The following is a 15601-nucleotide window of genomic DNA, read 5'->3' as shown; positions in this document are numbered from 1 at the left end:
TATAACCTAGGCATACCTAGTTCGATTTTTAAATTAGAAGATTAATAATTGGCTCAGAAATAATAAAATTTAACGTTTATAAAATAGTGCAGTAATATTTTTATTCAACAATACTTATTTCTTACCATATCAGTGTTATAGAGAAGCTAACTCCATATTTCACACTCTCTAATCCCGTTTTCTTAGCATACCTAAATCATCTTCTAGTATAGTATTATAACCTACTATTAACAATTGAACATGTATTTTTTTTGTAGATTTTTAGATCCTATGTTTTTTAGGGGATGAGGTTATCCTCACTGTCATCTGCTATATTTAGTTACCGACAAACGTCGAAGTTCGATATATCAGATTCATTACATTCAAACGTTTGTCTAGTAAAAGTTAAAATTATAAACGGAAGGTGGTTGTTAAAAAAGTATATTAAAGTTCCAACTTTATCTATGCTTTTTCAACTGCATCATCATGCTACCTTTTCTAAGTATAGTGTTTTAATACTGTATTGTTGTAATACTATAGACTAACATGCTATCGACACTCATGGTGCCATCTACCTACTTGTTAAATATGAATCCACGTGAGTTACGTAATCATATTGGGCGTCAAACGTGGACTTAAGGCCTGTTCAGATTATCAAATTTTCTTTGACAAAAAACATGACAATCACATTATGACTATATATAGGCATATCATGATATGGTAATAGTACATGGTTTTTTTTTGGTTTTTGGTGGGGTTTTTTGTCAAAGAAATTTGATAGTCTGGACATAGCTAAATAATTCTTGGAGAGGTTCGTGGTACGATCATTAGGCCTATTGATTAAATTTCGCTGCGATTAGGCCCATAAAAAAATTATTAGTTTATCACCCTATCAAAGAATAAAAACTGATGAGGGAGGGAGGTTTTTTTTTGTTTTGTTTTGTTTTTGGTGTTTTTTTTTTGGTAACCCGCCCCCATTTTACCGATGTTCACAAGTAAATCAGTGGTTAGAGACACATATATAAGAAGTCATAAGAATGGAATCAAATTTATATTAAAAAAATATGTTTATGTTGTACCAGTAAACATATTTGCAAGAAATCCTGAGCTTTTCAAGTGAAAAAATATGGAAAAATTACCGTTTGAAATAAAAAAATATTTTGATTGATGTTCTTTTGGCTGGCATAAGAAATACTGTAAATAAAAATAAATTAATAAATGCTTACTTCAGCGTGTACGTAGGCCTAATAATTGTATTGTCTATTTTATTTATCTTTACGATAAACTATATTTATCCAATTTTAACTTTATTTATTATAGAGCCACCACTCTGCTCTATCAAAGATCATTATTTTAACAGCTTACATATATTTTTTATCGGTCACGTGACTGGATCTCTTTCCAGTGGTTCTGGCAGCCCCTCTATCGTCCCCTAACACTCTAGCCGTGGACAAGGTCAGTCACCCCTTCTTTCTCCGGCAAATCCTGGCACCATAGGTCTATGCTGGCACCGCCTCTGTGCCAGACTACTAAAAAACCTGTTACCTAGGAGTATGTGGCTCATTGGTTCGGCCGATCCCCCATTTCGAGCAACCATCCTCTTAAAAACCAATTCCCAACTTGTATTAAATACGATCGAAATGATGATAAAGAATGAAATCCGCTCCTAAATACACACGTGCCAGTGGTGGCTCCAGAAATTTGTCGGCAGGGGGTCTAAATCAAGGGCCGACTAGAACCTTAAAATCCCTTGTAGGGTTCTCAGGGAGAGTTTGAAGGGAGGTGGGGGGGGGGGGAAATACGATGCTTAATCCTTAATTTTATATAATTTCTGATTTTAACTGATAGCTATGCCTTGTGTTTTCCCACAGCATTGTTGTTTTCAATTATTTTGTCTTTTAATTTGTATATAATTACGACTCCTCCCTGAGCCACTAATCATTTTTCAAAAGCAAAGTATACTGTACTTATGTACGACAGTGAAGGCAAACCGGATTTCGCCAAACTGAGTTTCGGCAAACCGGGTTGTCATGATTAAGTTCTGGGGCGGATCCAGGGGGTGCAGAGGTTGCGGTTGCACCCCCCTAAATTCTATTAGGAAAAATAACTGTTGCATTATATTGTTGATATGAATTATTGGTAAGATTTTTAAGGTATGAGAGTGCAATTTCCTGGCACCCAGAGCTCGATATTCTCAAAATGTTCGCGCCTCAGCCTCAACCATGTTGGAACTGAGGTGACATGGACTCTTCACGGATCCATGGGCGCAGATCACAGGGGAAGGGGAACACGTCTTCCCCCCACGCATAATTTGAAGGGAAAGGGTTAGTCCCCCTCACGTTTTGGGAATCAAGAAGATATGCCTGAAACTTGTTGAAATAAACTGCATAAAATGACTCAGTTATTAACGAAAGAGCATGGTAGACTTACAGCCAGAGTACATCTTAATTTTATAGCATGATACCGGTATAATCTGCCAACAAACATCTGTATTACCTATCATACACGATTCGAGTGGGCGTGCCTTTATTATAATTTGAGAAGTATGAGAAAAAGCGTGCAAATATAAAATTGGTTTTCGGCACATGAAGCAGGTAAAATAAACACATCAAAGACAAAAATTTTTATTTTCAATGGTAGGCCTACATCACAGCGATTAATTATATCGATAATAATGAATTTTACATATAAGAATGTCATATCCGGCACTCTAGAGGTACAATTTCCACCAATTTAACCACCTCAGCCACAACTGTGGTGGGGCTCAGATGCGTGTGGACACACAGTTTTGAAGTAGGTAAAGTAAAGATTTTTTTAAAGTTGTATTTTCTATGGTACCGTACATCACACATTAGATCTCTGTGGTTGCCGAAAATAGCTGATGAAACATCATGAGAATTTGTTGGCGCTTCATTTTGACTATATAATATTGGTAATGATGAAGAATTTTGTGTCATTTCCGGCCATCTAGGGGTACCGGTACTATTTCTTTAAATTTTGTGGCCACACAGCTTTGAGGTAGGTCAAATAAATTAAATACATCAAAGAAAGTGTTTCTTTAGTTGTTTTTTTTCTCATAATAATTAGATTCTGTGGTTGCCGAAGATCCCTGATTAAAATCATGAGAAATTTGCTGGCGCTTTATCTAGACATAAATTTTACTATATAAAAGTGTCATTTCCGGGTTTTGCCGGACAAGGGGTCGATATCTCTGATGGAAAGGCTAATCTTCTTGGCGGAATCCCAGCCGGGCAGGGGCCAGTAGCAGCCAAGAACCCCAGTGGCAAATCCGGGAATTTTAAATTGAGGAGATTCAGGGTGCACGTTAACAGATGGAGAGCCTAGACCACCCAACGCCACCATGATTGATGGGGCTGGATGATTACGGTACCTCTAGATGGCCGGAAACCGGGCACTCTCAGACTTATAATGTGGATTTTTTAAACGTTGAATAATTTATGTTGGGTGGGGAGGGGGCAGTGGCCGGCTGGGACTTTTTGAATCTTTGAATAGGTTTTTTTTTTTCTTCCCGACAGGTGTAAGGGAATTACTGTCCCCTGGCCCACATTTAGCGCCACGCTATTGCAAATCCTCCTTTTAATTAACCAAACCAAACCAACTGGATTGGATTAGATTTATTTGGTGTAAACACCAAGGATAGCCCACGAAAATCCAGAAGCCTTATTTCCAGTGGGGTCCTTATGGTGGTGATTGGGCAGCACCGGGAAACAATCCCCTACTCTTTTCCGAAGAGTGTACTGCGTTCTTTAACGTGCACATGGGCCATAAATGCAGACAGGACCAATGTCTTGAACGTCTCATCCGAAAGACGGTGCGCTATTGTAACTTGTATTTTAGCCCTCCAGCTGAAACACAAGGAGAGGCAGCAAGGGAATTGAACCGGGGACCTAGATATCTCCACGGTTTAGCGCACACACAGTGGCTACCACCGGATTAGACGACTGAGCTAAGCTCCTCTCTTGCATTAAATACTATCAAAATGATGACATTTACCATTTACATGCTAGAGGCTTCATTCATTTGCATTCTCCTCAAAATTGTACCCATTTCTCTGAACCAAATCATTTGGTGTATATGTTCCTCCTGGCTCTCCTAGATACCTTAAATGGATTCATGGCTATAAGCCTTTAAACACTTTTCTCAAAATATGCATGTCTATGCTCAAAGTATTATCTTGTCTGTGAGAAATCATTTAAGTTTAACTGAAAATAGAGGGCTTCAGTAAAACTTTTTTCCCAAGGAGGATTGAAGAGGAGTTTTCACATGTTAAAGAGGACATCCATGTGCATCGATTGATACCAAGAAAGCTTTGTTAACAATTTTTTGACGGCAGCCCATGATTTTGACCTAAGTCGACCAGACTATAACTATAATTAAATCAATAGCAGTAGTACCGTACTTGAATGAAATATGATTTTTAATTCGTTTTAAATGTACATACATAAAATAATAACCATAACCGTCGGAAGCATTTCGCAAGTTGTCCGGCCATAGTAAAAGCGGGGGTGGGTGCGCATCAAATTTGGTTCTTAAACTGCAGACGCGCTACAGTGCAATATATATGTGAAAATGATGTCTTACATGTTAAAATTAATATGAAAAAATGTTAGTCATTTCTAATTAACATATAGTTTACAGTTAAATTAAGAAATAAGTTGGTTATTCATTGCGGATGAGTATTTTACTCCATAATGACAATTGTGAGGACATTCACGTTTCGTTCGTTAATAATATAGGCCTAATAAAGAATGAAACGTAGGATCAATTATGTCTTGCACTTCTTTTTTTAAAAGTTACAATAGGTATATTCTATTTTTATTCTATTTCGAATCCTACATTATAAATGAAAACTAGAAAAATACATACTCCAAGTATTTAAATGCACGCCATCGTGTTGGGATTCAATATTTCGACATTGATTATGTCATCATTCTTTCTTATCTGAGATTAATCAGTAGAACATTCGGTTTTTAATAAAAACTAATTCTATTGCTGTGCAATAAAAAAAATATGTCGAGCAGGTTCGTCTTCATATTTGATTATTGATGTGATTTAAATCATGCTCCATAGTACCTATAAGCACTATTCCAACTAGCATTTGCTCCTCTTTTAATTTCAATATTTGTTTCCCGGCTTCACATTAACATAAGCGTTTTCTTTATGTTGTAAATCTTGATAAGTTTGGTTGTCATTGCCAGTAGGTATATCTGCCATGTATTCCATGTACGTCTGTCAAGATGTAAAAATGTAATTAATGACAACTGGCGATATTCATTAGTTTGTGCATGTTTTACAATAAATAAGGCATTATTTATAAGGTGCTCAGTGGCCTGTAAAAGACCGTTATAATATGAACAAAATCACAAACTGAAGGTGTAGCATAAGTGAGCTAAGGGGAAAAAATAAAAAGAAAGGAAAAAAAATGATTATGTTAATGTATTGGAGAAACTAAATATATAAGAGAATCACCCTATCTAAATTTTATAGAAATAACAGAAACCAAATAATATTTGCAACGTGGCAGGAGGGTAAGCTTAGAGTATATGATGGGCAAGGTGAATTGAATAATTAAAAACTTACATCTTGTTTTCGATTCTCAACACTTCTCTTGTCAACGCCTTTGTTCTAAATAGAAATACATTTAAATAAAAAAAAAAAAGTTAATTTCCCTTATTCTAATTAATTATTGTACATGTTTTCATGAGATATGCATTATCTATTTTCTATATTTTTTTATGTTTTAAATAAAATTTCGATGTTTTTCGGATGATTGTTTATATATACGCCAGTGAAAAAGCATAAATTGACCAACAAATATTATCTTAGGCCTATAATAGGCAATTGAGAGCAGGCAATCGCATTTACTTAGAGGCGATCCCATGATGAATCCTCTTTGCTGTTGGCCTAATTTGAGCCATTCCTTAATTTTCTAAATATCACCACCATCAACTGTTTTCAGTATTTTACGATTTCGTATCTGCCATAACAGTTACCCATTATAGACATCTATTTATATATCTAAAAGATGTACTCCGCAATAATATTGGAAAATTCTCACCCACAATTTCAAACCCTGATTAGTTACAATTCGGATTATCATAGCCATAATACACGAACCGTAAACAAAATACATCTTTTACACAAAACGCTGTCTTTTCAACACAATATTCAGTTTTCGGGTCCTAAACTTTGCAACAGTCTACCTTGAGAGAGCAGCTTAGCTCAGTCGGCTAATCTGGTGGTAGCCACTGTGTGTGCGCTGAACCGTGGAGATCTCTAGGTCCCCGGTTCAATTCCCATCGCTGCCTCTCCTTGTGTTTCAGCTAGAGGGCTGAAATACAAGTTACATAGCGCACCGTCTTTCGGATGAGACGTTTAAGCCGTTGGTCCCGTGTGCATTTATGGCCCATGTGCACGTTAAGGAACACAGTACACTCTTCGGAAAAGAGTAGGGGACTGTCTCCCGGTGTACTGTCCAATCACCACCATAAGGACCCCACTGGAAATAAGTCTTCTTCTAGACTTTCGTGGGCTATCCTTGGTGTTTACACCGAATAAATCCAATCCAATCCAATACCAATTTAATTAAATCCCTATCAACAAATTTGTTCTCGATAAATCTAAAAAAGGATCTAATATATACATAGGCCTACATCCATGAATTTTGAAACTAAATATAAGTTCATTTTTTATCCCTAGTTAAATATATTTATAATCACTGATATTTTATACGGTATTCATTTTATTAAATTTTAAATTTTACTGAATATCTCTACAATTTATTGACTATATTTTTTTACATTTTTTATTTTTTATATTCAGGCAGCCCTCCACACGCTTTTGGGTTTTTGCCTCTCTTCTGAAATTAATATTTATCTTTTTATTTAAAAACAGTACATAGGCCTATATGAAAAAAGAGAAATAAATGTTACGTTAAATTGAAGTGAATTGTTTTGTTTATGGGCACTATATTTGCCCTTTGCTTATGTACAAAACAATTGGGTTTTCTATTAGAATAATACCGAATTGTCGTTGTTCTTTGTGTTTATTTGAGTATTATAGGAAGAGATTCTGCTACTTTGTTGTATACCATCATCATTGTAAGTGCGGGGGACTATGTGTTTATTTGAGTATTATAGTGTGCGAAAAACACTACTTCCTTTAAATGTATGGAACAGTTCCTGCTCCTTTGTTTTATATTGAATATAAGAGAGGAATTTATTCTCAACCATCATCATTGTTGGTGCGGGGGACTATGGCGTTTATTTTTTAATATTATGGTAAGTTTAAGGATTATTTCGAATAGAACAAAAATAAATATTGTCGTATTATCTGAGAAACCTGCTTAATCCTGGTGTAGCCGATTAATACAGCAATTACTCCGATTACTCCAACAATGATGCGCACAAAGAACATTCCAATTGTTACGCCTCTACAGATGAAACTGGCTGCTGGAACTGAACAATATATAGCATCAGTTAAAAATATTACCTAAATCAAATACTTTTATTTACTGTTTATGCCTCAAAATAATGTTGAATAATAAATCTGCTTATCCTAATTCAACAAGTACATAAAGGAGAATCATTGATTAAATATCAAATCTTACTTCGGATCTATTTCACAATATTCGCCCTCCAATCTTGGACATTCACATTCTTCCACATTGTTGCGAATCACACATGCTCCACTATTCTTGCATCGCTTTTTACACGAGGGTCCTGGAATACATGTGTACTTGCATACTGTAACTGTAAATGCTTTGTGGTCTAATGGTTATGACGCTCACCTTGACAGGTTCGAGTCCCGCCAGAGGAATTTTCTTACACAATTTATTTATTCACTTATTCATAGGACTACATTCGGTAAGAGCTATGCTACACGATGTATTGTTATATCCTTTATTCGAACACTGTATCTACTTTTTTGCCTGAGCTCTGCTAAGCTGGTCTAACTTATCGTCTAGGTCTGTACTTAAGCTGCTGAACTGATGAGACCTGTAAGACCGAAACGCATCCGTCTGCAGATATTGGGATTTTTCCAGTGGATATTTAGTTTATTTTGTCATTCTGATCGGATTTGCTATACTGTCCCGTTTTAATTTTTGTTTTGCATTATGTGGCCGTTTGTTGTTTTCATGGGTTTATCCCATTTGCTTTTAAAATATATATTATTGAAGAATCTCTTTTGAGATTCAGCAGACTGCCATTGATGCACAGTAGAGATTGTATCTTTAGATCTCCGGCGATCTAAAAATTGCATATTTAGCAGTATATCGTTATTTTTCTTTATCTAATTAGATCGGAATATAGGAGCTTATCGTGTACTCACTTTCACAACGATTTGTGACGTAATCAAATTGTCTGCCAGCTCCACATATACATTCACAAGTGCCATTCCCATAATTATACAAATTATCCCCCTCATCTAGGTCACAACCATCCTTATAGATGCAGTCTATTTATAACACCTTCGGTTGAACAATTTACATAAACTCATGTAAAATATACCAAAAACAGAGAACAATTGATATAGTTGCCTCATGCTTTAACCTGATTGACATGAAATGGATTTTACTTGATGAAATGAAAGTCAGCAATACATCAAAACAGCAACCCTAGATCATGGCACAGAAGGGGCACACGCAAGGAGAAGTATTATTTCTTAAATACTTTTTTTTCATTAAATTGTCCAATATGAAATGTATTAAGTAGTTGATTAACATTGGTTTGTTATATTGGAATAAAAGTTTGAAAATGAGAATAACTCACGCAATTTAATCCAATGAAATTATCAGTACACCTACAATTGTAGCCTCCTTCGACAACTGAACACGTGCCACCATTTTTACAAGGTTCACAATCACATGAATCTATATAAAAAAAAATAAACGATACATCAATCAACTTTATTTTCATTTCTGCTATTTTACATTCTATTCAAATTACTTTATATACAAACATAAACATAAACAGAAATGGGAAAGTCATATTTATTAATAGCATGCTCACAATTACAATGAACATTCAATAGTTTGACTTGTGATGTACCACTACCAGCGATGTTACTTGCTTCACATTTGTAGTTTCCTTCGTCACCCCTCGCCACACTACTTATGCTGTACATTAGATGGGTTGATGTGTTTGTCTTGATTACAGTCTCATCTTTGTAGAGAATGATTACTGGATCAGGATTGGCATTTATAGAACACACAATCGTTTCAGATTCACCTTCAGTAACAGGGTTGGTACTAATATCGAACATTATTGAATCAAAATCTGTGAGACAAAAATAAATTAATATTAATATTTTCACCATCAATACAATTGTGTTTGTGCTGACTCTACTTCTACCTTAAATGATTAGTCTTTCTCTCTCTAGATCTCGTTTTTACTGCAATAGATTAGAAGAAAGTTGTCATAGCATTCCAATAATAAGCTGCAATATACTGCAAAACTTCTTCATTTCGATACCACTACAACATTTGTAGATACACTATTATTGTAAATAGAGTTTGATTTTGTTACAATAAATGCATGTTTCTGTATACTGTCGTAATTTGTGTACACTGCATGAAAAGGACATTCATTGAGAGTTGTCATAGCAACGCGGTTAATCCCATTTGGGTAATAATTTTATCATAAACTCTATTTTTTAGTTGTTTACATTTATTATTTTGTATTTACCTTTTCTAATATCCTGCCAGTCGATTCAAATTCCATAGATCTTCAGGCCCGTAGCCAGGTCATTTCAAGGGGGGTTCTCTGGGCGTTGGGTCCAAGGGCCTGCCTAAGGGCCCCGGTGGGGTCGGGGGCGAAGTCCCCGAAGCCAGAGCAGTTTTTGTGTTTAATGGGTCTATATAATGTTATAAAAGCAGTTATGTTTTGAAAAAGATCTATGTAAATAAAAAGGTGGTAATATAATAAAATTAGAAAATATTTCGTGAGTGGATTTCCCATACGATTAAAATCGTAACGGTACCGTATCGTGAGTGACAAACATCGTAACGGTACTGAGTTTGGCCTACAGGAGTTCGTGCTTCCAACAGGTCATTCCATTCATAGAAGAAGCCTTTTGATGGAGAAAGTGTACTTTTTTAGCATAGGTTTGCCTAGGTCGAAACTAACTCCGGCGATATAAAGTCTGTCTCTTATACACATCTCACTGTCGAGACTCTGTTGTTTCAACATGTGGATTTTCTAAGTTGTCGCTAGGAAAATCATTTAACTAATGTTTTAAAAGTGCAATTAATAACTATACTGTGGAAGGGTGGAAATGACCCTTTTAACCTCCCCTTCTTGTTTTTCATATTGGAGCAAGTGTATATTTGTGTGTACAGCACATTTAGCAGGGTTCAAAGTTCGGAGAAGTCCTAGGAGACTGGTTTAATGGGTTTTATGCTAACATGTTATTGTGTTTTGCTTTGCATTGTGATACCTATTCTGAATTGTTACACATAATAGCTGTCTCTTATACACATCTATCTGTATTAAAATGATATAAATTTATATATATATATACATAGAAATATGCGTAAATATGTATTTAGTATAACAAATTAAATTTAAACGAAAATATGGAAGAAGCATAGGAAGAAAGAAGAATAGGAAAAAATTGAAAATGAACAATAATAATCATTTTTTTTCATTATTGCATCTCGTTTTTGTGAAAATAACCCACCTTAAACACGGCCGGCTGAAGCGGGGGGGCCGGGGGCCCGGCCCCCACCCCCCTCCCACATTTTGGCGAAAAATATATAATGTCTGGAGATTTTTGTATGATCGGAAATGCAAAAAAAGGATGGAAGAAGGAGGAGAAGGATGGGTAAGAGAATGTTTATCCAGTACCCGACCGAGTTACATTTTCTTGCAATTCATATTGGTGGATATGGGAGAGGGGGGTCATTGGTCCTTACCCCTCCCTTGGGCAACAAAAAAAAGGGCAAAAAGAAAATAATTCTAGACCTACCGTTTCAGGACCCGTGAGCTGATTTCTTTTCGTGGAAAAAAGAATACGCATGCAACTACTCATTTGTTTATGTATGTATACACACATGAAATAAAAAATGAGAAAAATTTACCTGACCTATTTCAAGAGGGGAAAACCTTGAATTTTGAAGAGCTTTAAAAGTCATTAAAAGACATTTTAGAAGTCAGGAAAGCTCATCTCCCGCCATCTAGAAATCTTTTTTTTTTATGTATGTATACACACATAAGGCCTAATTATTGTAATAACAATGGGAAAAAATTATCTGACCGTTTTCAAGAGTGGAAAATCTTGAATTTTGAAGAACTTAATTACTTTTAAGTTCTTCAAAATTCCAGGTGTTCCCCTCTTGAAAATTATTATAATGAATCAATGAACCCAGAGAAAGGGAGGTTCGAGTTCTTCCCGGGAAAATGTTGATTTATAAGTGGTGGACAATGAGATTTCCCGACTTCTGAAGTATTTTTTAATGACTTTAATGTAAAAGACACCTCAGAAGTCGGGAAAGCTCATTTCCCGCCTTCTAGGAATCAAAATTTTCCTGGGGAAGAACCCTGGACCCTTCTTTCTTTTTGGGATTCATCTCATGGAAAAAATCTTATGCAACTACTCATTTTTTTTAAATGTATGTATACACACATAACAGGCCTATTTACTATAATGAGAAAGTTTACCTTACCGTTTTCATGAGGGGGAACCTTGAATTTTGAAGAACAAAGTCATTAGACACCTAGCTCAAAAGTCGAGAAAGGTCATTTCCCGCCACCTAGGCGGGGGAGGAATGTTGACCCCCCCCCCCACCTAGATTCGATTCCAGATCTGCGTAACCACCGGGGGACAAGGGGAAAATATCCATCTGTGGAAAATCTTTCCCTATTGAATGCCCTTTTCACCCGGGAAAGTGCCTGAAATTCTCAAATTTTAAATCGCATATTTTGTTGAGGTAGGCCAAATTCCTCTAAAAAGTTGCACATTTTAGGGAGATTTGATCAATTCCGACGAAATTAGAATTTAAAAAAAAAAAAAATTTTCGCGCGCTACGCGCGCATTTTTTACTGTTAAAGCTTCTGCTTGCCCTCCTTTGCCTTCTAAGTTATAACACATAGTCCCAAACTCAAGAAAGAAAATTTAAGATAGATCGTTTTACCTAAAAGAAGGGCCTCAATGTGTAATGATGTTGAAAGAATATGTTTGCAATAAATAAAGCCATAAGGAAAATGCTTATATTCAGTTTAAAAAAACGAGTGTGGCCATATATAACATAAGAGCATTTCTTGTTGAGGTAGGCCAATTTCCTCTAAAAATTGCACATTTTAGGGAGTTTTGATCAATTCCGACGAAGTTAGAATTAAAAAAACACAAATTTTTCCCGCGCTTCGCGCGCATTATGTTAAAGCTTGTGTTTACTCTCCTTTGCCTTCTAAGTTATAACACATAGTCCCAAACTCAAGAAAGAAAATTTAAGATAGATCGTTTTATCAAAAAGAAGGGACCCAATGTGTAATGATGTTGAAAGAATATGTTTGTAATAAATAAAGCCATAAGGAAAATTAAAAAATAAGGAAAGTTAAAAAAATGAGTGTGGCCATACCGGTATATAACATAGCATTTCTTGTTGAGGTAGGCCAATATCCTCTAAAAATTGCACATTTAGGGAGTTTTAATCAATTCCGACGAAATTAGAATTAAAAACACAAACATTTTTCGCGAGCTTCGCGCGCATTTCTTGTGGGTTAAAGCTTGTGCTTGCCCTCCTTTGCCTACTAAGTTATTTAAAAACATAATAGTTCCAAACTTGAGAAAGAAAATTTAAGATAGATCGTTTTACCTAAAAGAAGGGCCTCAATGTGTAATGATGGTGAAAGAATAGGCCTATGATTGTAATAAATATAACCACGATGAAAATGCTTATATTTAGTTTCAAACACACGTGTGTGCCCTATATTAATAATAAAATAAGCCCTATGTCGTATTGTTTTCTATATGGGGTGGGGGGTATCACACCAAGTCATAAATTACTAGATGTGTATAAGAGACAGCCCCCAAACCCAAGACCCCTGTTACGCGCCTGCTTATAAGTGGGAGCCCCCCACTTTGAAAAACGTTCCGCCGGCCCTGTTAAAGGACTATCTGTCGTTTCCTTCTTTGCCACAGTGGACGAAAAAAGTCAGTTATTCTACGACGTTTCGTAATTCTTTATCACTAAAAATTAACAAACACTCGTTTTGACGCACTCCGTTCTGTTGTGTGCGTGTCTGCTAATTTTGTGACTGGCTATGATGACTGAGATGGACCACGTTGACTTTTAAATAATATTTTGTTTGGGATGAAAAAAAGGAGTCAATTTCCCAAAAATGCTCCATCAGCAAATAGGTTAGTGTGCGATGTGGACAGTATGGCTATGGAATTTACTAACCACACAGTCCAGAATCAGGTGATTAAGTCGCAAAACTTTAGCTGCATTTGGTGGATTAAGTCGCAAAACTTTAGCTTCGTTTAGTGGCGCCATTTACTCTAGGTAGACGGCGACTAGTTTCGTTACCGGTAGCGGTTGGTACATTCTTACAAACATGCAGGCAAAGGCCAGTCAAAGTTGAGACGGGAGCCGGGTTTTTATCGATGTTTGCCATCCTTATATGTAAGCCATCGTAAATTCATGGTTTGCCGGAGTTGCGTTCAATTTAAATCTCCGAACTTCTGAAGCTGAGATATTCTATGAATGAAGGCTTGTATCGCAGGCTAGAATTTAAAAACGGGTCACTAAATAATGAATTAGGTGCTAAATTTTACGTGAGTGCACAAAGTATCAGTGCAGTTCTTGTATTGTAATCGTGAATACCACCCTTGCTCTAACGTCCTGTTATACAGACGGTGTATTAAATTTATGAATGAGTATTAAACACAATTAGAATTTAATACAAATTACAGTATATGATAGATATGATCATGTGTAATTGTATACTTCAAAATTACATTCATTCAGTTTCTGTACATACATTGGTTATAAGTCATAAATGAATTCTAAAAGATAAGCTGTATCTGTACTCACATGCAACACTTAATGTGGCAGCATCAGATGCTGTTGAAGGTGAATCACCAACCAGAGTAACGTCACATTCATATGTGCCCTCAGCAGTTCGCATCGTGTTATCAATAACAAGAGTGAGTTCAGTGCCATCTCCTTCAATACTAAATCTATCATCATAAGGCGGATTGACAGGATCAGGTGTTATCTGATACAATACTATTGTCACAGGTGAGCCATTGACAATATCTCGCCATGCAATCACCGGATATCTAGCATTTGTAGGATCACTTTTTTGAATGGTACGAACTAACCGTGTTTGTTGGCCTTCAACAACATTTCCATCAACAGATACAGTGACAATTACAGCTGAACATAAACTGAAAACACTGAAAACAAAAACTTTATAAAAGTATTGTTAATATATTATTATCAATATATTATTATCAATATAAAACTAAAAAACAGGCCTAGGCGGTCTGTCATGAGCTAAAAAATAAGTAACTGCTTAATTTGTATATGTCAACTAACAGACATGCATACTTTTTTAGCTGGTATCAATTTAAGGATTTTGTAACAGGGGTGTGATAGTATTGGGAGTCCCGTTGGGAAAGCTAGACACCCGTCGGAGAGAAAACCAAGAATTGTCGAAAACACTGTAATTTCAGCAATTTTGGGACTCCAAAGTTAAATTAAAAAGCTTTTCATAATCCTTATTTGGAGACTTTCCAGCGGTTCTGGACAGCCCCTTGCACCGCCGCTTACGCCCTTGTAGGGACTAGGAATAAGCGTGCTCCCGTCAGGGATCTAGTGTACTCCGTCGGAAAAACCCTGTATCAAACCTGTTATATAATAACATTACTGTAAATCAGAGAAAATTTTAATAAAATCTTATATTGTGTCATGTGAATTAAATGGGAGTAAACTGACGTTTACATTACAACATGTTTGAGCACTCTATGAGTCACAACACTAACTTCAGATGTTATGTTTTTTTCTCGTGATTCGAAATGGTTGGTTATCCCTGACACCAGGAAGGAACTAAACAATAATAATTTCAAAGAATCATTTAAACGCAATTTCGCACTAAGGAGTTATTATGTGTACACAAATTGATAAAAATATACAGTAAGTTCATAAATTTACAAAGAGGAGAGGGATCATTTGAATGTCTTGATGACGCCAGCCCAGTTTGTTTGGTTTTTTTTAATTTGAAGATTAATAATTGACTCAAAAATAATAAAATTAAACAATTATAAAATAGTACAGTAATATTTTATTTAACAATACCTTTTAGCCACAATCCTTTACAAATACCGTACCAATAATAATTACTGAATAAGTATATATATATATAATAAATAATCAAAGAAAGGTAAATACAGTGTTTAATAAAGGACAATAATACATCGCGTAGCGAATGTAGTCCTGTAAATAAATGAATAAAGAAATTGTGTAATAAAATTCCTCTGGCGGGATTCGAACCTGCGACCTCTCGCTGTCAAGGCGAGCGTCATAACCATTAGACCACGGAGGCTTCATGGTTGAACAGATTCAAATACCACCAGATACACTCCATTACACAATAAA

General features: G+C 35.8%; 1 protein-coding gene across 3 annotated transcripts; it reads right to left on the bottom strand.

Annotated features, from left to right (window-relative positions):
- Positions 1 to 4399: 4399 nt before the first annotated feature.
- Positions 4400 to 14130, bottom strand: LOC117100563 (neurogenic locus Notch protein-like). 3 transcript variants are annotated; one of them, XM_033240339.1, is made up of 5 exons: positions 14036 to 14130; positions 9012 to 9278; positions 8772 to 8872; positions 5581 to 5625; positions 4400 to 5229 (listed from the first exon to the last, which is right to left on the bottom strand). In XM_033240339.1, exons 1-5 carry the CDS (start codon positions 14127 to 14129, stop codon positions 5116 to 5118), a joined length of 621 nt encoding a protein of 206 aa, XP_033096230.1. In that variant the 5' UTR covers position 14130; the 3' UTR covers positions 4400 to 5115. The 3 variants fall into 3 exon arrangements, 2 of the variants coding, with proteins under 2 accessions (XP_033096230.1, XP_033096229.1); XM_033240338.1 differs by lacking the exons at positions 4400 to 5229; positions 5581 to 5625 and adding exons at positions 8127 to 8457; positions 8562 to 8565; XR_004444137.1 differs by lacking the exons at positions 8772 to 8872; positions 9012 to 9278; positions 14036 to 14130 and adding exons at positions 7342 to 7457; positions 7610 to 7967 and having other exon boundaries at positions 5144 to 5229.
- Positions 14131 to 15601: the final 1471 nt, after the last annotated feature.

This window comes from Anneissia japonica, unplaced genomic scaffold (genome assembly GCF_011630105.1).
Source record: "Anneissia japonica isolate Jap-2015-1 unplaced genomic scaffold, ASM1163010v1 scaffold685_len2926416_cov193, whole genome shotgun sequence".
Taxonomy (NCBI): domain Eukaryota; kingdom Metazoa; phylum Echinodermata; class Crinoidea; order Comatulida; family Comatulidae; genus Anneissia; species Anneissia japonica.
This window is presented reverse-complemented; position numbering and strand designations above follow the sequence as displayed.

Bases quoted from the DNA above. Each gene is read 5' to 3' on its own strand.
- LOC117100563 (XM_033240338.1), bottom strand. From the start codon at position 14,129: ATGCGAACTGCTGAGGGCACATATGAATGTGACGTTACTCTGGTTGGT. The intron at 9,279-14,035 runs GTGAGTACAGAT...TTTGTCTCACAG, and splicing joins TGCCACATTAAGTGTTGCAT to ATTTTGATTCAATAATGTTC. The intron at 8,873-9,011 runs GTGAGCATGCTA...TTTTTTATATAG, and splicing joins ATTGAATGTTCATTGTAATT to ATTCATGTGATTGTGAACCT.